This window comes from Pelophylax lessonae, assembly GCF_965119305.1.
Source record: "Pelophylax lessonae genome assembly, chromosome: 3".
NCBI lineage: Eukaryota > Metazoa > Chordata > Amphibia > Anura > Ranidae > Pelophylax > Pelophylax lessonae.
The window spans coordinates 491,757,528-491,781,674 of record NC_138770.1 but is presented as its reverse complement, the minus strand read 5'-3'; the positions used below and the strand labels follow the sequence as shown (position 1 = coordinate 491,781,674).

The 24,147-nt window shown below is 44.2% G+C and overlaps 1 protein-coding gene across 2 annotated transcripts in view; it reads left to right on the top strand.

Annotated features, from left to right (window-relative positions):
* Positions 1–4,133: 4,133 nt before the first annotated feature.
* RIOX1 (ribosomal oxygenase 1) overlaps positions 4,134–24,147 on the top strand; it is a 320,376-nt gene continuing 300,362 nt past the window's right edge. For both annotated transcript variants that reach the window (XR_014225073.1, XM_082251939.1), the window contains exons 1-2: positions 4,134–4,222; positions 23,506–23,742. Coding sequence is in view for 1 of the 2 variants with exons in the window: in XM_082251939.1 (XP_082108065.1) it covers positions 4,160–4,222; positions 23,506–23,742 (300 nt within the window). In the remaining variant the exon portion in view is untranslated. The remainder of the gene's footprint in view (positions 4,223–23,505; positions 23,743–24,147) is intronic.

The following is a 24,147-nucleotide window of genomic DNA, read 5'->3' as shown; positions in this document are numbered from 1 at the left end:
CCGTTTAAAGACGGCCTCCCGAAAATGTGAGTCCGCGCTGCAGCCGTACTTCGGCTATAGCGCGGATGGGAGGTAGTTAAAGTGGAGTTCCACCCATTTTAGTGACTTTAGATGTATGTAATCCCCTTTAAAACGACTTTTAGCAATGGAAAGTTTTTTTTTTTTGCTAGTAAATACCTTATTTTCTGCTTTATTTATGCTCTTCTCACTTCCGGGTCCGGTCGGCGATTACATCATTCGGCGATTCGCAGTGTGTGCTGGGATGTATCTCAGCCATGAAATCTCGCATTATTACACAGGAGATGAGCTGTACTGCATGCTCTGCCCAGCCTCCTCTCAGTGAGCTGTACTGAATGTATTGTATTGAGGTTGTGCTCCGCCCCGCCTCCTCTCAGTGAGCGAGGATTGAAAGCATTATATCCTCACTGAGAGGAGGCGGGGCAGAGCACGCAGTACAGCTCATCTCCTGTGTAATAATGCGAGATTTCATGGCCTGAGATACATCCCAGCACACACTGCGAATCGCCGAATGACGTAATCCCCGTCCGGACCCGGAAGTGAGAAGAGGATTAAATAAAGCAGAAAATAAGGTATTTACTAGCAAAAAAAAAAAAACTTTCCATTGGTAAAAGTCGTTTTAAAGGGGATTACATACATCTATGCAATCCAATTTATTAAAAATGGGTGGAACTCCACTTTAAGCAGGAAAATCCTCCGGTCTTAAAGTGGTTAAACAGCAGCCTGCAAAACCTTGCGGCCAAAGGAAGCATCCGAAGATGCCAACACATTTACTTTGTAGTTTTTTGTAAACCTATTTTGTAAACGACCAAGTTGCCGCCTTGCAAACTTGCAGCACCGACGCCTGGTGTAGAAAAGCCCAAACTTTCCCATAATAGCTAAAACTGAAGTTCCAGCAGGAAGCTAGGTCCTATTTCTTAAACTAGGCAGAAACAAACTGTTTAAAGATAGCAGGGTGTGTGGGGTTATGCCTGCAGGGACAGCCCCCATAGGTGTGGTTAAGCTTTTTTCCTGCCTTGTGCCTATTCCTGATCGGAGGAGCATAACCCTATAGTCTCTGTTTTTAAAAGTAATTTACTAGCTGTCAAGTTCCAGCGTTTAGAAGAGGTTTTCAAACGTCCTGTGTACATGAGTCTCTCTTTCTCTCTCTCTCAGTCTGTTTTTCCCTATTGCAAATGGTAAGAAATGTTGCCCTATTAGAAACACCTATAAACAAAAACGCTTTTAAACTTTTTTTTACCATGTTTAGATGCATTTGCACACGGTTACAAGCTTTTGGCATTTCAAATGCCAATAAACATTCATCTTGAACCCATTATTTTGCGTTAAAAAAAAATGCCACTAAACGCAACTGCTTCTAAGGCCCTGTGCCCACCTGAGCATTTTTTAGCTTGTAAAACGCTCATCTCTGAAGTCTCAAAACGCCCAACAGGCAAAATGCTATTCATTTCAATGGCCCCTGTTCACATATGAGCGTTCTGTCCCCTGAAGCTCAAGAAATTACATGAGCTTCTTTTTTGGTAGCTTACAAGCCTTTTTGTTAGATGTCGATGTCAATGTCTGACTCCAAACACCTGCAAAAAACGCCTGAAAATTATACGTTTGGGTGTTGGAGCCTTTGTTTACAGGTGTTTTTACATCTTATAGGATTGTGTAAAATAAGGGGATTTTTTTGGTTAAAAACGCTGATGCTCATAAACGTGTTTAAAAAAAACAAAGCTAAGTGCGTTTTTAGTGCTGCTTTTTTTCTGACAACAGAGCTGGCATTAAACGTCCTGTGTGGATAAGGCCTAATACTGCTAGGCTGTCACACTGCGTACAGTTGAGCTGCAAGAATAATCGTTCGAGAATCGCGATCTCGATTCACCCCCCCCCCCCCATGCAATCTCCATCCCGAATATCGGCATTTCTGAGGGTGGGGTAGGGGAAGCCGTCGGCCGCGGTGAAGCCAGCCTAGAAAGTAAATGGCGCTGCCGCCGCCGATACAGGAACTGACGTCAGCAGTGAGAGACCGCATCCACTGATGGGCGGTACCTTCAGAGGCCCCATGGACGCTGCGCTCCAGCCCTCTAGCTCACATGGCATGATGAGCTTTCCATCACGTGAGGTAATAAATGACAGAGGAGGGGAGGAGGGGTAATCCCTAAAAAAATGAATAATTAAATGTATGTATATTATAATAAATGATAAGATAGACAAATAGATATAAATATATATAATATTATTATTTTTTTAAGTTTACATTTTTTGCAAATAACACTACCTTTTCAGCAGTTTGACTTGTGAATGATTAATTTCATATTATTTATTATATTATATATATAATTAATATAATAATTTAATTTATTATTATATATATAATATAATATAATATCTATATACGCCACTTTTTTTTTTTTTTTTGAAGTGTCACATTACAAGATGATGCTTCAATCAAGTTAACGTACAATGACATGCAGTGAAGTGTGCGGTAACTGTGTTGCATAAAATGCAGCATATCTATTTTTTATTATTTTTACACAAAGCACCACAATCTACCTCAGCACAATGTTAGGGCGGGTACAGGCCAGGGTACACAGAAAATAAATGTGATCTGGGTGCCATTGCCTTAGGCCTGCAGTGCACCACTTATGGACTGCCCAGTGCCCGCCGTGTGTTTAACCACTTGCCGACCGCTCACATTGAGCGTACTGCGGCAAAGTGGTTCGTTATCGTCCAGCGACGTAGTACTACGTCGCTGGACTCCTCCCCCTGTAGGCGGCGCGCTCCCGCTGTTTTCATTCACAGCGGGAGTCGGGCCAGGGGAGGAGAGGCGGCGATCGCCGCTGCTCTTCCCCGATCGTCGGGGAATCTAGTTTGGAGATCCGCCCGCTTGTGTAAACAGAGCGGGCGGATCTCCCAAGTGACAGGGAGTGACAGATCGCAGTGTTCAGCATAGCTGAACATCCGATCTGTTCCTGACTCACTCAGTCACCTCCCCCCACACACGTTAGTAAGCACCAGGCATACATTAACCCCTCCCTCTCCAATAAAATTAACCCCTTCCCTGCCAGTGTAATTTTTACAGTAACAGTGCATATATATAGCACTGATTACTGCAGTAATGTCACTGGTACCCCCAAAAGTGTCAAATGTCAGTCAGGGGTCCGATCTGTCCGCCACAATGTCGCAGTCCCGCAAAAAAAAAAATCGCAGATCGCCGCCATTACTCGTTAAAAAAAAAAACACCAAAAATGACAAAAATCTTTCCCTTAGTTAGTAAACGCAATAACTTTTGCGCAAACCAATCAAAATACACTCATTGTGATTTTTTTACCAAACATAGGTAGCAGGAAACAAATCGGCCAAAAATTTTAAAAAAAATTTTATTTTTACATTTTTTTGGGGGGGAATTTCATATAAAAAAAATTTTAAAAATATTGTTATTTTTTCAAAATAAACGCTCTTTTTTTGTTTATAGCGCAAAAAGTAAAAATCGCACAGGTGATCAAATACCACCAAAAGAAAGTTCTGTTTGTGGGAAAAAAAAAGACGTAAATTTCATTTCGGTACAGCGTCGCACGACCGCGCAATTGTCAGTTAAATTCGCACAGCGCCGAATCGCAAAAAGTGGCCTGGACGTAAGACAGCAAAATCCTCCGGTGGTAAAGTCGGTACTTTGACGTTAAATACCGGGGTTATGGCAGTAGATAGCTGCCATAACCCCCGGTATTTTTTTAAACGGCGGGCGGTCCGCTTTTACATAAGTGTGGTCCCAGCGGCGGATTTGGAGAATCGTGATTTTCATTCTAAGCAAAAAAATTGTGATGGTCATTTTTGCCAGAATCGTGCAGCTCTAGTGTACCTCTGTCTAACCTCACACTACTAATAGCCAGCACATCATACACTGCACCCCCCTATATATATCTCACTACACCCCAGTATATGTAAGCACTTCCTCGGAATGGATCTGAAGCTTTTCGTCAGTGAAATATTTTCCTCCTGCTTTGTCTCCTACAACACATCTTACTCTATTCTGCTTTCTGTTCTCCGCACACTTCCTTCCTTCTCACCTCAGTGGGCGGACACATTGCACAGCAGCTTCCTGGTCACGTGAGTGTGACATCAGCAAGGTCCTTCTGCTGGTTGGTAACTACTTGGCATGTTCATGGCTGCTCCACGTGTGTCTGCGTTTGCTGCCTTTCATAATGAGGCTAAATCCCAGGTTAGTAGTTACTTCTAGGAAGAGCGAGCTTGTGTCAGGGGTGAGCAGGAATAAACCGATACTGCAAGTCACTTATTACGGTGATGGCTGTTTGTTAAGGAGGTGCTTAGTGCGGTAACTTATTTAAACCAGTCACATTTACCCTTATTGGAATCAAAAAAGGGTTTGTGAATAAAGGCAAAAGAAGCATGTTTGCTCTTGAGATCAGTTTGCGATGATTTGGAGTTCCTTCTGGAGTAGGATTTCCATCTCATCCCATTAAACCAGGACACATTAATAATGTGTGGCTGATTAAGTTGGTAATTAACCACTTCTGGACTGGAAGATTTTCCCCTTTAATGACCAGGCCATATTTTGCGATTCGGCACTGCGTTACTTTAACCATTTGCCGACTGCCTAACGACTATCTATGTAGGCAGTCAGCCCCTCACAGACAAAGTGACGTAGTACTACATCGCTAGCCTGTGAGGCTCTGGGGGGAGCGCGTGCTGCCGGAGGCGCGCTCCCGCTCACTCACGGACCCCCCCGCGTGTGTGTGAGCGGCGGACACGATGTCCGCCGCTCACTTGCGATCGTCTGTTACAGCGGGAGAAAGGCAGACGGCTAATGTAAACAAAGCCGCCTGTCATTCTCCCCTGTGTAACAGCACAGATCATACGGTCCTGCTATGTAGGATCGTAGATATCTGCTGTTACATGAAAAGCCACATCCAATCACAGTTAGAAGCACGCCCCTAGGGACACACTTAAACCCTCCTTGCCAGTGTCATTTTTACAGTAACAGTGCATATGTACAGCATTTATTACTGTAGTAATGTCACTGGTACCCCCAAAAATGTCAGTCAAGGGTCCGATCTGTCCGCCGCAATGTCGCAGTCCCGCAAAAAAAAAAAATCGCAGATCGCCGCCATTACTCGTTAAAAAAAGACAAAAATCTTTCCCTTAGTAAACGCAATAACTTTTGCACAAACCAATCAAAATACGCTTTTTGCGATTTTATTTATTTATTTTTTTTTTTACCAAACATATGTAGCAGAAAACAAATTGGCCTAAAATGTTAAAAAATTGTGATTTTTAAATTTTTTTTTGGGGAATTTCATATAAAAAAATGTGAAAAATATTGTTATTTTTGCAAAATTGTCGCTCTTTTTTTGTTTATAGCGCATGATCAGAAAATCGCACAGGTGATCAAATACCACCAAAGGAAAGCTCTGTTTATGGGGAAAAAAAGAACGTCAATTTCATTTGGGTACAGCATCGCACGACCGCGCAATTGTCCGTTAAATTCACGCAGTGCCGAATCGCAAAATAGGCCCTGGTCAGGAAGGGGGTAAAAACTTCAGGGGGCTTAATTGGTTAAAGGAAAATTGCACGGTCATGCGACGCTGTACTTAAATAAAATTGATGTCCCTTTTTTCTTACAAATAGAGCTTTCTTTTGGTGGTATTTGATCACCTGTGCGATTTTTATTTTTTGCGCTATAAACAAAAAAAGTGACAATTCTGAAAAAAAAAAATATTTTTCGCATTCTGCTATATAACATTCTCAAAAAAAAAATTCAAAATCAAAATTTTTTAACATTTTAGACCAATTTTCTGCAACATATTTTTGGTAAAAAATATCCCAATAAGCATATTTTGATTGATTTGTGTAAACGTTATCGCATCTATTAACCACTTAAGCCCCAGGCCTGTTTTTCACACTCGGTGTTTACAAGTTAAAATCATTTTTTTGCTAGAAAACTACTTAAAAACCCCAAATATTATATTTTTTTTTCAGAGACCCTAGAGAATAAAATGGAAATGATTGCAATATGTTTTATCACACCGTATTTGCGCAGCGGTCTTCTAAACGCGATTTTTTTTTTTTTGGGGGGGGGAAAAATTCACTTTTTTTAATTAAAAAATAAGATTCCAGTAAAGTTAGCCCAATTTTTTTCCATAATGTGAAAGATAATGTTACGCCGAGTAAATAGATACCCAACATGTCATGCTTCAAAATTGCTCACGGAATGGCGATAAACTTTGGTACTTAAAAATCCCATAGGCGACACTTTAAACATTTCTACAGGTTGCCTTCTTAGAGTTACAGAGGAGGTCTATGGCTCAAATTATTGCTCTCGCTCTAACGATCGCGGCGATACCTCACATGTGTGGTTTGAACACCGTTTACATATGTGGGCGGGGTTTCTGTATGCGTTCGCTTTTGCGCGCGAGCTAACGGGGACAGGGCGCTTTAAATTTTTTTTTTTTTTTTTACTATTTATTTGTTATTTTTCATTTTTACACCGTTTTTAAAAAAATAATAAAAATAAATTTGATCATTTTTATTCCTATTACAAGGAATGTAAACTCTTTTTTGCGAGATCTGGGGTCAAAAAGTCCCCAGATCTCACAAGTACACTAAAAGATGAAAAAAAAAAAGAAAAAATGGGGCCTATAAACCGGTCACCTAGGCAACGCTGTTTGCCACCGCACCAGTCCTCTTAAGACTATAGAGTTGAGTGAGGGCAAGCTTGCCCTCACTCGACATCCTGTCTGTGAGGATCCGGGACCGGATCATTTTCCCCGCTGTTGGCGGGTCCTGTAAGCGGGGGAAAGGTACCGGGAGGGGGGGCCCCGGAAGGATGATCCCACGCCGAATCCGCCGCTGGGACCACCCTTATCGGAAAGCCAACCGCCCGCAATTTAAAAAAATACCAGGGTTATGGCAGCTATCTGCTGCCATAACGGTGGTATTTAGGTTTAAACTGCCGACGTAAATAGTCGTTGGGCGGTTGTTAAGTGGTTAACTACTGGAAAGGTGTATGCCATTTTTATTGTTTTTTTTTTTACTAGTAATGGCAGCAATCTGGGATTTTTAGCGATATTGCGGCGGACAGATCGGACCCCTGACTGACACTTTTGGGGGTACCAGTGACATTACTACAGTAATCAGTGCTAAAAATATGCACTGTTACTGTAATAATGACACTGGCAGGAAAGGGGTTAACATTGTGGGTGATCAAGGGGTTAAATGTGAGCCTAGGGGAGAGATTCTAACCGTGGGGGGGAAGGGGACGTGGCTTGTGAAATGATCATAGATCATAGAGACCTGTGATCCTATATAGAACGTTCACAGGGGCTCTGTAATCATTCCAGGGAGAAGAACGGTCAGTTGGTACAACAGCTGCCCGTCCTTCTCTCTCATCGGGGAACGGTCGCAGGTGTCAGGCGGCAATCGGAGCATCCCTCTGCCGAGTGGGGGTGGAAGCACGCCGGCGGCACGCTCTCGCCCCCTAGCTGCCTGCGCGAGGCCGACGTAGACCTACGTCCGTTTGCACAGGAGAGCCACCTTGAAGCAGTAAATAGGCGGTGGGTGGTCGGGAAGCGGTTAAACTCTTGTGCCTTATGTGCGTTATATCAGCCTCTGAACCTGTGTAATTAAAGCGGTTGTAAACCCTAAAAAAAAAAGAAAAACCTGCAAGACAAAGGCATAATGAGCTAGTATGCATCGCATACTAGCCCATTATGTGTAACTTACCTTAGAACGAAGCCCTGACACGGACCCCCGGACATCGCTGCGGCGCTGCCATGATCCCTCGCCTTCTCTTCTGGGTTTCGGTGGTGATTGGCCGAAAGAGACGGCTCCGGAGCCGCGATGACGTCACTCCCGCGCATGCGTGCGGGAGTGATTTTACGGCAAGCTCCCGGCAAACAAAATTGAAGGTCCCCCCGGACCTTCAGAGCGCATGCGCCGCTCGCGCTGCAAATATCTCCTAAACCATGCCGGTTTAGGAGATATTATTTGTACCTACAGGTAAGCCTTATTATAGGCTTACCTGTAGGTAAAAGTGTCAAAAAGCGGGGAATATTACCGCTTTAATGTGTTCAGGTTTAAAGGGATGAGGTGGCAACTGTATTCTGGAGTATGTCTAGCTGACTTTACATTTCTGTCGACTTGTATGGTGGTAAAGCAGCCTTGAATCCATCAAAGTTGTGTGCATATCCCTAGGGCTTTTGTACACAAGCGCCAATAATGTAAAAGTTTAAAGGCTAAGTTCACCTTTTTTACATTGAAAAATAAATAAATAATTGAATATCTTTTTGTGTTTCAAGTAAAATCAAATGTGCATTTATTATTTAACTCTGCTACCTTTAAGGCATTGCAGCCACGATCTGCAAATTGCAGTTGCAATGCCAGGGTCATGCAGACTCTGCCCATACCTCTGATATGGGCAGACTGTTTCTGAATTGCAGGAAGGATTAATGGACTACAAGAACGCTGATCAGCGCCCTCCCTGTTCATTGAGAACTACAAGTAGTAGTACTTGTAGTTTATTCATTCACAGAATTCTGTAAAAGAATGACATTCATATGGGCAGATCCTTACATGGCCGCGCTCTTTGTACATACCGATCTGGTGTGGGGAGAGGAAGCAGAAACATGCAACATGTTCTTAAAAGTGACCTTCTTTATTCTTCTTCTTTTTTTTTTTTTGCAGCCTACTGTCTTCTATGGGCCTGTGCACACAGCCACGTTAATGTCCGTAAACTTGCAACTAGGGATGCACCGATCCGATATTCGGATCGGATATCGGCGCCGATATGGCCAATTTTGCTGGATCGGGGGATCGGTAACATTGACCGATCCACTAGCCGTTCCGGTTTTTGCTGAGTAACAGCTCAGCCATCCCTTACTTGGTGCAGTAGTAGTATGGGATGGGAGCCGCTACTTCCTGTATAGGTGCGGCTCACAGGCGGAGTGATATCAGATGCACCCCTCCTGTGAATGGAGGAGCCGTACAAATGAAGCAGCGGCTTTGCTCTGTACTGCAGCCCGCATGCTTTGTGTGTAGCTCCGGATCGGTTTCGGTATCGGCGATTTCACAACGCCAGTTATCCGTATCCGTATCGGTATCGGGTACAAAAAAGTCGGATCGGTGCATCCCTACTTGCAACACCTTCAGATTAGTAGGGGGAAAAAAATTTTATGTGTTGATGCCTCTCTACACTTGTGTCCACATGCATCTGGTTATGTGTGAACACAAGCACTGTACAGACCATGCTCACATTTTTTACTCAGGAATTTTCTGCCAGCAGAAAAGGAGTAAATACATCAGTATTGCGTGCAGGGAACCTAAGGTCTTGTTTACGCAGGCGTACTACAACATGCACCTGTGCAAGGGCTGTGTTTGCTCACACAGGCAGCCCCATTGATGTTAACCACTTAAGCTCCGGAAGGTTTACCCCCCCCCCCCCCTTTCATGGCCAGACCATTTTTTGCAATATGGCACTGCATTACTTTAACTGAAAATTGCGTGGCCCTGCGACGCTGTACCCAAATAAAATCTGTCCTTCCTATAAGCAGAACTTTTGGTGTTATTTGATTACATCTGCTGTTTTAATTTTTTGCACTATAAACAAAAAAAATCCTGACAACTTTGGAAAAAACAAAACAATATTTCTTTCTTTAATTTAGGCCAATATGTATTCGGCTACAAGTTTTTGGTAAAAAAAAAATCCCAATAAGCATATATTGATTGGTTTGCGCAAAAGTTATAGTGTCTACAAACTATGGGATAGATTTATGGAATTTTTATTTATTTCTTTACTAGTAATGGCAGCGATTAGCTACTTATAGCGGGACTGTCACTTTGCGGCAGACAAATCGGCCACTAAGTGAGACAAATACAGTGATCGGTGCTAAAAATATGCCCTGTCATTGTACTAATGACACTGGCAGGGAAGGGGGTAACGTCAGGGGTGATTAGGGATTAACTGTGTGCCTAACCTGTGCTTGTGTACACTGTGTGGGGTGCTTGTACTATGGGAAGGCAGAGATCCGTGTTCCTGCAGGAGCACAGGATCACAACCTTCACTTCTCACAGAACAGAGATCTGCCTTGTTTTACATAGGCAGATCGCAGTTCTGCTTGTGTCACGAACGATCGGTAGGTCCCGGTGGACATCATGTCTGCCAGACCCTCTGATTGGCTCCTTCTGCGTCCAATATCAGCAGGAGTAGGTCGCCAGCGGTGCTCGTGCGCGCCCTAGACCCAGAAGTGCAGGATCACATACAGGTGCATGATCCTGCCCAGGAGAGCCACCTTGCCGCTGTATATATACAGTATATGGTTGGCATGTGGTTTATTGGAAGGCAGCGGCTGAACAGGCACAGCCGCTGCTCAATTTGACATCTGTGGATGCAGGTGTGGGTCGGGGGGCCCTCACCCACACGGATGTCAGATTGGGATCCACGTCTGTCTATGCAGCCGCTGCCTCCCATTTAATATCAGTGGGACTGCTTACACGGAGCACCTGTTCATTCCCGTGTGTGTAAATATGGCCTCGCAAATGGTGTACGCTAGAGCTGCACAATTCTGGATAACATTTTTTTTTGCTTAGAATAAAGATCACGATTCTCGGCATAACATCATCTGTGACATTATACAAAAAAATTTAGGCTAACTTTACTGTTTGTTTATTTTTTTTTAATTCATTAACCACTTTAAGACCGGAAGGATTTGCCCCCTTTTAGACCAGGCCCTATTTTGCGATTCGGCACTGTGTTATTTTAACGGACAATTGCGCAGACGTGCAACCCTGTACCCAAACAAATTTGCGTCCTTTTTTTCCCCTCAAATAGAGCTTTCTTTTGGTGGTATTTGATCACTTTTTTATTTTTTTGCGTTATAAACAAGACGAGCGACAATTTTGGATTAAAACAATATTTTTCACTTTCTGCTATATAACATTCCCAAAAATCTAAATTTTTTTAACATTTTAGGCCAATTTGTTTTCTGCTACATATTTTTGGTAAAAAAAAAAACACAATAAGCGTATTTTGATTGGTTTGCGCAAAAGTTATCGCGTCTACTAACTACGGGAAAGATTTATGTCATTTTTATTGTGATTTGTTTTTTTACTAGTAATGGCGGTGATCTTCGATATTTTTTTTTTTTGTGGGACTGCGGCGTACAGTTCGGACCCCTAACTGATATTTTTGACACTTTTGGGGGTACCAGTGACATTACTACAGTAATCGGTGCTTAAAATATGCACTGTTACTGTAAAAATGACACTGGCAGGGAAGGGGTTAACAGTATGTGATCAAGGGGTTAAATGTGACCCTAGGAAGGTGATTCTAACTGTGGGGGGCGTGGCTTCTGATGACTGCAGAGACATGTGATCCTATATAGAAGGATCACATGAGCTCTGTGATTATTTCAGGGAGAAGGACGGTCGGCTGTGTTTACAACAGCCGACCGTCCTTCACTATCAGCGGGGAGCGATCGTGGGTGTCAGGTGGCAATCGGAGCTGCCTGACACCCGAATAGGCTTCCCCGCTGACGATTGGGGGCAGGAGCGCGCTGATGGTGGCGCGCGCTCGCACCCTAGCTCCTCCCGGGTGAGCAACGTAGATCAAGTGTATTTTCTCTTTCGTTCATTGACAGACACAGCTTCATATCTTCATTAGACTGATGGGTTATGCTGCTTTTCCTAGGAGTAGGACACTAGGTGGAAAAGGGTTAACAAAGCTTAACTACGCCTATTGGGCAGGCCCAGGTGGTATACTCCCACTTCCTGCTCTAGGATCTCAGTTTTTTCTGCCTAGTCAGGAGTAAGGACCTAGCTCCTTGCTGGGATATCTGGCACTTTTTTCCTTTTTAAACTGATATTTTTTCCTTTGCTTTCTTTTTTTCTTCTTCTTCTACAATCAAGTTGTTCCTGTGAGAACTATAGTCAACTGCCAGACTGGGTAATGCACTGGATATCCTAGATCCTTACAATCATCCCAGTCTGGCCAGCGAGTGTGCGCAGGCCTTAGCTCCGCACTAGGTCGGCTGCGACAGGGTCCCACTGGAGGGACTGGCCCGCGAGTAAGACACCTCTCTCCCCTGGGCCGCAGCACCCCCTGTGCTGAGATGGGGAGTTGATCTGCTCGGAGTGAACCCCGTCTGGCTCCCAAGGTATAGGGAATCTGAGTGACTGCGGGGTCCTTCTGGGGTTGGTAGATCTCCTGGGTTCTTCCCCCCCCCCCCCTCTCTCTGGTGCTTCCCTCTTTAGGGGTTTTCACTAGGATGGTGGGTGGTTGGTGTGTACTGTTTCTGTCTCTGTCACCTCAGTGAGGTGAAGGACTGAGCTGGTGGGGGAAACTTGCAGCTGCATCCGGTCAGCTCTGTGCAGTGAGGGGCCAGATGCCTGTTTGAGGGGCCAGGACAGCTCTCCGGCTGGCTCCTGCGCACCGAGGGCGGCGCCGCCATTTTCTAGTGGAAACGGGTGTCAGTACTGCGGGGGTAATTTCACAGCCTATGGTATATGGTGTTTTATTTATATGTATGTATGTATCTGTGTGTGTGTGTGTGTGTGTGTGATTTTCCCTGTATTGGTACGCAGATTTCACTGTGGCACCCAGGGTACATGGAACCTGCAGAATACATCTCGCCACCGGACCCACTCTCAGAAGGAGGGGGGATCCTTGGGGTCCCACTCAGCTATGACGGCGATCCTACAGTCATTAGTGTCTAAAGTGAACCTGGTTTTGCAGAAAAGGTCTGGCAAAAGCGCCCTCCGCCTTCACCTGTCTCCTCAGACTGAGGCTAAATTAGCCACTGCGGATGCGAGCCACGCCACGGGGTCTGCGTCCACGCACCTCGGGTGCTTGGATAGTGAGGATGATGCCTCTTCCACCTCTGCGCATGAGAAAGCGCTGGTAGAAGCACTGATTGTGTAAGTGCGAGAAACTTTAAAGAGGGAGGACTCAGTGGATGCTGCGTCGGCTGCTACGGTGCAATTTGGCACCCGCAGGTCATCCAGAGCGAATAAAGTGTTTCCTTTCCCTACTTATTTTGACAAGATTGTCCCTAGCCAGTGGGGGGTCTCAGAAACGCATGGCTGGGATACCTAAGCGTTTTGTTAATAGGTATCCTTTTGAAGAGTCTCTTTTTTTGAAGAAAATGACAGTACCACCGATGGTGGACTCCCAAGTTTCTAGGCTGAATAAAGTCACGCTACTACCAGTAGAGGACGCTCCGTCCATTAAGGATCCCGCGGATAGAAAGGTTGAATCCCTGGTCAGCCATCTTTTCACCATGGCAGGTTCAATCCTAAGACCGGTGTTTGCTATAACCTTGGTCTCTCAGACCCTGATGGAGTAGGTGAAACTTTTATGCCAGGATTTGAAGGAGGATTAGCACCCTCATGAAATGGCAGAATTGGTGGACCAGTGGATACAAGGGTTGCAATACATCTCTCCTTGGATGTGGCTCCATTGGCCTGGAGAGCGTCGGTGACTTTATGCCACATGATCTGGTTGAAATGTTGGTCGGCGGACCAAGCCTCCAAAAAGGTTCTGATGGATCTTCCTTTGGTAGGGGATCGTCTGTTTGGAGCTTCCATGGAAGAGATCACGGCAAACGTGGTCCTATTTTTTTGGCTCACAAGCGGCCTTTTCATCCCGCTGGGTCGCAGGACAAAGGGTCCAAATCTTCTCGCTCCTTCACAGGGGGTTCCAAGAGACCCTGGGGTGGTATGTCTAAAACGGGTTCTTCTGGGCCCGCGGACAAGCCTTACTCCGCCTGACGGGAAGCCCTCACCCGTTTTAGGGGTGGGGGGGGGGGACGTCTTCGCTTCTTTCCGAATCCTTGGACCTCGTTTATCCAGGATAAATTGGTGGTCGAGGTGATTCGGTCCGGTTACAACACCAAACTTTGATCCTTGCCCCCGGCAAGTTTTTTCCCCCTCCAATCTGCAACTGTCTGCCTGTCGGCTTCACGGCCTTCTGGGAGCGGTACAGGATTTGTTGTCACAAGGGGGTAATAGTCCCTGTTCCACAGTCATAACGGTTTCAGGGGTTTTATTCAAACCTCTTCACGGTACCCAGAAACGAGGGGAAGGATCGTCCCATCTTGGACTTCAAGGCCCTGAACCACTTCGCGTGGGTTCAAAAGTTTAGGATGGAATCCATATGGACAGTTGTGGCTAGGGGTGCACCGATCTGACTTTTTCAGTAACGATACCGATGCCTGGGCTTTTTGTATCTGATGATACCCGATACTGATCCGGTATTATTGTTGAATTAATAATAAACTGTATACCTTCCTTGAAGAGACTAAGGCACTAGACTTTACTAACTAAACATAACTAAGACAAAATAACAGATGTATGTAATGTATTGAATTCTTATTTATTTAAAAAACAATTATGCGTTCAAATTGAAAATAGAATGTAATCAAACTTCTTTAAATAAATGTTAAATAAATGTAGCAGTAGAACTCTTTGGCTCGCTCCATGTTGATTCTAGCATTTGACACACACGTGAAGCTGACGAATTACATAGGTTCTGCTGCGACGAAAAAAAAAACGAAAAAAAACCTGGATTGGCCGGGGATCTGTTAATTTTTCCGATCCCAGATCCAGCTATTTTGTCAGTATCGAGGCCGATATCCGATCCTAATATCGGGCCGGTGCACCCCTAATTCTGGCTTCTCTTCATCAAGGAGACTTTCTGGCCTCTATCGATATCAAGGACGCCTACCTTCATGTCTCAATCTACATTGGGCATTAGCGTTTTCTACGTTTTGCCATAGATGAGAAGCACTATCAATTTGTGGCGTTGCCCTTTGGTCTCACTTCCTCTCCTCGGGTATTCATTAAGGTGTTGGCTCCGATGCTAGCTTTGCTCAGACAGCAGGGGATTTTGATACTGGGGTACCTGGATGATCTCGTGAGAGCAGAATCTTCATTTGGACATTACGGTGAGAACTCTGCGGGAGTTTGGCTAGACTCTCTGAATTTTAAAAAGTCAGCCTTGTCTCCGTCTACCAAGTTGGACTTCCTGGGGCTGACTCTGGATTCAGCCTCAGCCCGGGTGTCCCTTCTGGAAACAAAGATAAAAAAATTGCAACATGCGATTGGGATCTTGTTTTCCTCAGAACTTTCATGCAGGTGCTGGGCCTGATGGTTTCCACCTTCAAAGCTGTTCCATACCAGGCTTTTGCAAAAGGAAATTCTAACCAAATGGGACAAGGATCCACTCCTGTTGAGTCGGGGCACAAAGGGATCTCTACTTTGGTGGCTCCGCTCCCCGATGCTTCGAGAAGGAAAATCCTTTCTTTCCCTGTCCTGGAGAGTGGTCATCACAGATGCCAGCCTGTCCGGGTGGGGAGGGGTCCTGGGCACGACATCGGCCCAGGGGTTCTGGTCCAGGGAGGAGTCCAGTCTGTCGATCAACATTCTGAAAATTTGTGCAATCAGGCTTTGCCTGTCCCAGTGGACGGATCATCTGCAGGGGTGTCCGGTGAGGATTCAATTGGACAATGCCTCGGCCGTGGCATACATCAATCACCAAGGGGGCACAAGAAGTGGCCAAAGAAGTGGCCGATATTCTACAGTGGGCAGAGCGCTTTGTTCCAACGATCTCTGCGGTGCACATTCCAGGGATGGAAAATTGGCAAAGGGACTACCACGGTCGCCAGGCACTGTGTCCGGGCGAATGGTCCCTTCAACCGGAAGCATTTCAAAACACTGTCTGCGGTGAGGGTCCCCCGATGTGGACTTGTTGGCCTCTCGTCTCAACCGGTAGGTAACGAGATTTGTGGCAAGATCTCAGAATCCTCTGGCAGATGCCGCAGGCGCGTTAATGACCCCCTGGGGTCGGTATTGTCTGATTTATGCCTTTCCTCCAATACAGCTTCTGGCAAGACTTCTGTGCAGAATTGAGGCGGAAGGGATTCGTTATTCTGGTGGTCCCAGACTGGCCTTGTCGGTCCTGGTACGCGGGTCTGGTAAGACAGGTAGCCAATGTCCCTTGGCGGCTACCTCTCAGAGAAGATCTTCTGTCTCAAGAACCGATCTTCCATCCTGCTTTAACGGCCTGGCTATTGAAAGCCAGGTGCTAAAGGATAGGGGGCTCTCAGAATCGGTGATCCCTACACTGTTGAAGGCTAGGAAATCTACTTCTAGGAAGGTTTATCATTGAGCTTGGAAGGTGTACATTGCTTGGTGTGGGTCATGAAGAGTTTTTCCCCGTTCCTTTTCTGGGTGCCATCAAGGGCCTGATTTCCACCTTGGCTAATTTTTTTTTTTTTTAAAAGGTTTAAAAGGCCAATGGCGGCGAAGTCCTTGGTGCACACTTTTGTGCAGGGAATTTGCCATCTGGCTCCTCCAGTGCGATTCCCTGGTACCTCCACGGAAAGTCAATTTGGTTCTGTCGGTGCTTCAAAGGCCTGCCTTTGAAAATATTTGAGAAATTCCTCTGCTCATTCTGTCGCAGAAGGTGGCTTTCTTAGTAGCTATTAATTCTGCACGTCGTGTGTCGGAGTTGGCTGCATTGTCCTGTCGGTCACCTTACTTGGTGATTCATAGGGACAAAGTGGTGTTATGAGCCTGTCTGGCATTCATTCCTAAGGTTGTCTCTGGGTTTCATTTGAATGAGAGTAGGGGAAGAAGAGATTGGACTTTATAGGCACCAATATAAAATAGTATATTCTTTATTAGAAAATTTACAAAAACACATAAATGATAAACCACAAAAAAGGGACATATAAAAAGAACAACATGTCATATACGTCAATAATTACAATACGGCGGCAGAGCCTCCAAAAAGTAGTGCAAATCACATAGCCTTATCAGGTATTGGTTATTATACAGTGTTCACAGGTGATACAAGGATGACCTGTGTTCATGAGGCGGCCCTGGAGAAGGGATAGCCGTCTCCAAAGGGTCGTCTGTACATAGTAGATGCAGATGTTAGGTTGAATCCCAGCTGCTCTACATGTTTCGCTTAACCTATTAAGCTTCTTCTGGAGCATATGGTAAAGACAAACATCTGAGAAAAATATTACAGGTGAAAGAACTTTATGATGAATCAGGCCATAAAGGCTAGAAAGAGTAATAACGAGGGGGATTGGTGCGCTGTAGTTGGAGCAAGGAGCCTGGTAGAATTATCAAACCTATCATAGGATATAGAACTTCAAATAGCATAAGTACAGAGCAAGGTATTGGCTTATTATCATGGAAGGTGTGGTCCCATGAGGAGGTGATGTGTGGCGGCCGAATGGGGAAAAAAGCCCCGGCCCACAGACCCAAAACACGGACCAGTGAGGTAAGTAACCTCACGTGCCTATAGACCAAGGTATATTCAGGCTGTGAATGCTGCCACTACAGCGACCGTGTGTGTATCCCCCCCGGATGGGGATACACACACGGTCGCTGTAGTGGCAGCATTCACAGCCTGAATATACCTTGGTCTATAGGCACGTGAGGTTACTTACCTCACTGGTCCGTGTTTTGGGTCTGTGGGCCGGGGCTTTTTTCCCCCATTCGGCCGCCACACATCACCTCCTCATGGGACCACACCTTCCATGATAATAAGCCAATACCTTGCTCTGTACTTATGCTATTTGAAGTTCTATATCCTATGATAGGTTTGATAATTCTACCAGGCTCCTTGCTCCAACTACAGCGCACCGATCCCCCTCGTTATTACTCTTTCTAGCCTTTATGGCCTGATTCATCATAAAGTTCTTTCACCTGTAATATTTTTCTCAGATGTTTGTCTTTACCATATGCTCCAGAAGAAGCTTAATAGGTTAAGCGAAACATGTAGAGCAGCTGGGATTCAACCTAACATCTGCATCTACTATGTACAGACGACCCTTTGGAGACGGCTATCCCTTCTCCAGGGCCGCCTCATGAACACAGGTCATCCTTGTATCACCTGTGAACACTGTATAATAACCAATACCTGATAAGGCTATGTGATTTGCACTACTTTTTGGAGGCTCTGCCGCCGTATTGTAATTATTGACGTATATGACATGTTGTTCTTTTTATATGTCCCTTTTTTGTGGTTTATCATTTATGTGTTTTTGTAAATTTTCTAATAAAGAATATACTATTTTATATTGGTGCCTATAAAGTCCAATCTCTTCTTCCCCTACTCTCAACATTTTGTTAATTAGGATGTGGCACTTTTTAGTTACCTTCTCTTTGGTGCGCCTAGACATCCTGCGACCTAGGAGCGCACATATCTAATTATTCTGATTCATTTGAATGAGGACATCGTGTTACCGTCCTTATATCCTAAGCCTTAACATCCTAAGGAAATTGCCTTGCATTGCTTAGATGTGGTAAGAGCAATTCAGGTTTACCTGGCGGTGACTGAACTGATTAGGAAATCCAATTCTTTTTTTGTTCTTACGGATGGACCTCGTAAGGGGCAGGATGCATCTGCTGCGACCATTTCCAAGTGGATCAGGCAGATGGTGGTGCAGGCCTACTCCATTAAGGGTCAGGTTCCTCCTTTCCCTGTTTCCCTTAGTGCCTCATGGGCCTTCCATCATCAGTGGTTCAGGTGTGCAAGGCAGCTACTTGGTTGTCTGTACACACACTAACAAATTTTTTTAAAGGGGATCGACTTCTCTGAAGATTTACCATCGAGTTTGGAAATCGTATATTACTTGGTGTGAGTTTAAGGGGGTTTCCCCCCCCCCATTCCTTTTCGGTATAACGTCTATTGGAGTTTCTCCAAAGAGATGTAGATCAGCATTTGGCTCTGGGTATAATTAAGAGCCAGATTTCAGCTTTGGCAATTTTCTTCCAAAGACCGTTGGCTGCGAATTCCTTTGTCCACACTTTCATACAGGGGGTTCGCCTTTTTGGCCCCGTCAGTGCAGTCCCTGGTGCCTCCATGGTGCTGTCGGTCTTTTAAAGACCGCCTTTTGAGAATATTTGTGAAAATCCTTTACTTACCTTGTCACAGAAAGTGGCTTTCTTGGTGGCTATTACTTCTGCTTGCAGGGTCTCTGAGCTGGCTGCATTGTCCTGTCGGTCGCCTTATCTGGTGGTCCATAGGGACAAAGTGGTGCTCTGCCCATGTCATTCGTTCCTTCCGAAGGTAGTTTCAGGGTTTCACTTGAATGAGGACATCATTTTGCCTTCGTTATGTCCTAAGCCAAAGCAGGCACCATCAGGTGTACCTGATGGTGACTTGAGTCTATTCGGGAATCGGATTCCTTGTTTATCCTTACAGATGGCCCTCGTAATGGTCAAGGCTGCATCTACTGCGAACATTTCCAGATGGATCAGACAAACGGGGGTGCAGGCCTATTCAATTAAGGGTCAGGTTCCTCCTTTCCCTGTTACGGCGCATTCCACAAGGGAGCTTAATGCCTCCTGGGCCTTCTGTTATCAGGCGTCAGTGGTCCAGGTTTTCAAAGCGGAAACCTGGACGTCTGTACACCCGTTTACCAAGTTCTACAAGGTGGATGTTTTTGCATCTGCATATGCTGCTTTTGGCCGCCAAGTTTTGCAGGCCGCTGTGGCAGATACTTCTGCCTCTTGAGGGTGTTTTTTTTTTCTGATAGGTGAGCTCCAGTTGTTCCTGATTGACCTCCTGGTTTACCTGGTTTGCTAAGTTTAGCTTTTTTCCATGTTATTGCTGTGTTTTTTCCACCCCTCATGCTGATACTGCTTTGGGACCTCCCCATCCGTCCAATGAAGATATGAAGCTGTGTCCGTCAATGAATGGAAGTGAAAACCTGTATTTCTGTCTTACTGTAAAATATTTTTCTCTGATGTTCATTGACAGACACAGCACCCACCCCTTTGTGGAGTTGGGCTATGTATTCTTCTGACACTGCTTGCTACAAAACTGAGATCCTAGAGCAGGAAGTGGGAGTATACCAGCTGGAACTGCCCCATAGACGTAGTTAAGCTTTATTAAGTTTAACTCTCTTCCGCCTAGTGCCCTACTCTTAGGAAGCGAAGCATAACCCATCCGTCTAATGAAGATATGAAGCTGTTTCCGTCAATGAACATCAGAGAAAAGGATTTTACGGTAAGACAAAAATCAATTTTTTTTTTCCTGAAAGACTGCTCAAATACAGTGAAAATCTTGCAATGACCGCCATGTGATTCTGTAGGGTCTATGCTAAAAAAAAAATTGTATGTATGTGTGTGTGTATATATATATATATATATATATATATATATATATATATATATATATATATATATATATATGTGTGTGTGTGTGTAAATGTTTGGGGGTTCTAAGTAATTTTCTAGCAAAAAATACTGATTTTAACTTGTAAGCAACAAGTGTCAGAAAAAGGCTTAGGTATATGTTTAGTAACCGGTGTTAATTCCTGCATTATCATCATTCTCTTAACACTCATACAGCGCCGATTTATTTACTCCTGCCCTTAGGCTGTTTAGTAAACGATGTTTTGTTGACTCCAGATCTGTGCTAAGCAGTGTAAGCCTCGGTTCACACTAGGGCGACCTGTGAGGCGACCTGGTCGCCTCACAGGTCGCCTCCCATAGGGAAGCTGCGGACCCGTTCTAATAGGAGCGACACAAGTCGCTCCGACCTAGAAAAAGGGTCCGGAGCTTCTTTGGGGCGACCAGGAGGCGACCGCCATAGACTTCAATGTTATGAAGTCCGTGGCGGCCGCTCCGAGGTCGCGGCGCGCTGCTCGCACCGCGATCTCGGAGGTCGTCCCGGGAAGTAGCGTCGCGGTAGTGTGAACCGGCGCTTAGCTAGCAGCTTGTTAGCACTGTGTTAGAGAGCAAAAGGAATGTGGGGAAGGTTTAACTAGCTGCACAGCAGCCATCCTGTTTGGGAAAACCTATGATCCACAGTAAAGGATCATTGATTATTGATTATTGTTGAAAAATAAAAATGTAAAAGCACATACACACCCTGACTAATATTATAAAGTATATATATAAATATATATATATAATTTGTAACTACTATTCCTCTACCATCCTCCACCCTAAAGGAATGATCATAGGTTAATCCTCAGAACCGAGTTATGGGGTTAAAATTAAAAAAAAAAAAAAAACACATTTAAAACCTATACACACCTTTATTAAAATAATGATTTTTTTTTCCAATATTACCCTGCCATCCCTTCCACCTTAGCTAACTGCATTCATTTCCAGACACATTTCTTTTTCTCTTTTAGGGCAGGTTCCCACGATGCCCACACATGTATCGCACAGAAATGTATTGTGCATTCCTATGCAATTCAGACTGCATGCAAAATTCACTCCATTTGCGATCTGCAGCTGGTGTCATTAAAAAGTTAATGATACCCCAAATGCAGGTTGCAAACCCATTGCATTTTTCGACACCTGCCCGCACTGGACTGCATGGTACAAAAAATCCGGTTACAGTGCGGTTTAAAAAGTAGTGAATGCACTACTTTTGATGCAGCGTGGTATGATTTTAGCCCATTCAAAATGAATGGGCTGAAATCGCACTGCACAGAACCACGTGTAAGTCGTGCAGGAATGCACAGATTGTTTCTGTTCGATTTATGTGTAGGCATAGGGTGAACCAGCCCCGAATGGGCTAAAATCATACTACGCTGGGCTAAAAATCACACTACGCTGCACCAAAAGTAGTGCATGCACTACTTTTTTAACTGCACTGTAACCAGATCGCATGGTGCAATCTGGTGCGGGCAAACGCACTACATTTTCAACCTGCATTTGGGGTTTCGTTACCTTTTTTTTAACACTCACGGCAGATCGCAAATGGAGTGCATTTTGCATGCTTTCTGATCACACAGGAACTCGCAGTGCATTTCTGTGTGATTCATGTGCTGGCCTGATGTGAACTGGCCCTTAGAAAAAATACATATCAATCCTACGTGTCAGCTGCCAAGCATCAGACATGCTAAGGCATACATATTTAACCATTTAATCGTTTTTTTTTTTTTTTTCTTTATCCAAACTAAAAAAGACTTGATTCACTTATTCACACACTATGCATGTGGATTGGGGGAATCATTTCCACCGAGCTTTTGTGTTCTGATGGCATGGATACTTCCCCCCTCCTTCAGAATACAGATCAGTACTGCAGGCTATACCTGGCACCACTAATTGATCAGGGAAAAACCCGACAGGCTGGTTGTAGAGAAGTCGATCTACCACTCGACTTCTGTACAACCAGCCTGCCCATGCATTGATGGAATTTCAGTCGGTCCATGCTGAACCAGCCAATTTTCGACCCATGTATGACTGGCTTAAGATAGTGGTCTCATGTAGTAGGAAATATGCACCTCTCTGTCATTGAGGTCTACTGCTCTCCTTTCTCAGCATAGAGGTCCCCTCTGCTCTGCCATTATAGATGTATGATTTGTGAGTGCTGCAGACACAGGGTTCTAGATGAACACATACACTGCAGTCTCTAATAGTGTTGTCCTGAAGCACTTATTGACCACAATGAGCAGTGAAATTCCTCTTCTACACTGAAAAAAGGCCTTAACACCTGGTCTGACTTGGTGTTAAATCCAGGGGATTTAACACCAAGTTTATACTGATTTTAGGACTTTTCTGAGCTAACAGATTATTGAACAGGTACATTCCTATACTAACACTGTAGTTATCACAGAGACAACACCGTAAGGTGAAGAGATGTGATATTTGGTTCCTACCTTAGTTAACACGGTTTATTAAACACGTCTTATGGAATTACCACCCTGGTTCCCTGTGATGAGGCTTAACACCACTTAACACCGCTTGCTAAACGTACACCTTAATCTATAAGTGGTTAAACTGACCTCATTTACAGACTGAAGTTCAACCCTTCGATCTAGGAATGACATTGTAAAACATGTTTATTGTTCTCTCTCAGCACTGAGCAATGTTAATAAACATTTGCTGGAGTCTCTTCTTCTTCTTCTTTTTTTTTTTTTTTTTTTTTGACAGCTGTGAGTGAGCAGAGAACAGCTCTGCACTGTATGAATCATGGAAATGCCGAATGAAGATTGTGAGGGTGGTTGAATCGAGATTGCAATATTTATAACGATTAATCATGCAGCTCTAGTGTACGCATTGTTCTACTCCATATGAACGAGGCCTTACTGTGATCACACGTGGTTTTTATTCCTTGACTAATTTGTTACTGCATCAAATGTGCTTTTGGAGTTTGCTCCTTTTTAAATGTATCATGAATGTTTTATTTATTTAGGTGGGCATTCCATGTAATTACCAATGTAACTATGTATAGTTCATCTCCAGTGGCTGCCCCTGTACAGCCGTGTGAATGTATTCTAATAGTCAGATCGCCTGATCTTTGTGTATGGATGGCTTAAAACTGTGTGGCTCAAGTCATGCTTGTAATATAGTAAATCAGGATAATCCTCAAAGAATGATATAAACTCTTAAGTGCTAAAACCTAGGTATGACATTTGTTCTTTTTACAGATAAAAGCTCTTATTTATTCTCAGTATTGAACTGCTTGCATATAAACCAAGTAAGGTTTTTTTTATTCCTATTGTCTTTCAGACTGGCTTGAAAAAGAAAAAGCAGCGTGTAATTTGCAAGACAGAATACAGACTGTCAAAGAAGAAAAGGAAGCTTTCCAGGCCTGATCCTGAAGCAAGTTTGAAATGCACAAATGGAGTACATGAAGACAGGGGGATGCATGCACCTAGTCACAGAAACCGCTCAAACAAGAAAGCGAAAAAGTTGTGTACAGAGACAACAAATGAAGAACTGGGACCTTTAGAACTGACAGTACATGTACGTTTGATTACAGCTTAAAGTAATCAAAATGGGAATCAGTTGTACTTAACCATCCTACTGAAAAGCAACTAATTTATGTACCGTTGGCCCCCATGGAAATGTATATTGGCCATCTTATTACAAGTACTGCTTTATTTCCTTTTAAAGTATAACTCAAGGCAAAATATTTTTAATTTTGCGTAGGTTAAAGAGGGATTAGTACACGAGTCAGTTTTTTATTGCTGGCTGTGCCTCCTTTGGGAGATTCACCCTTTCGATTTGTCCTGTTAGTAAATTAAAAATTTTGGGTTGTCACCGGAACAAGAAATCCTCCAATGGGGCACTAGTTATGGTGACCCTAGTGACAACCAAGGATTCTTTCAATTTGCAGGGATTTCCTCTTGCTTCCCATTTTTACTTTGA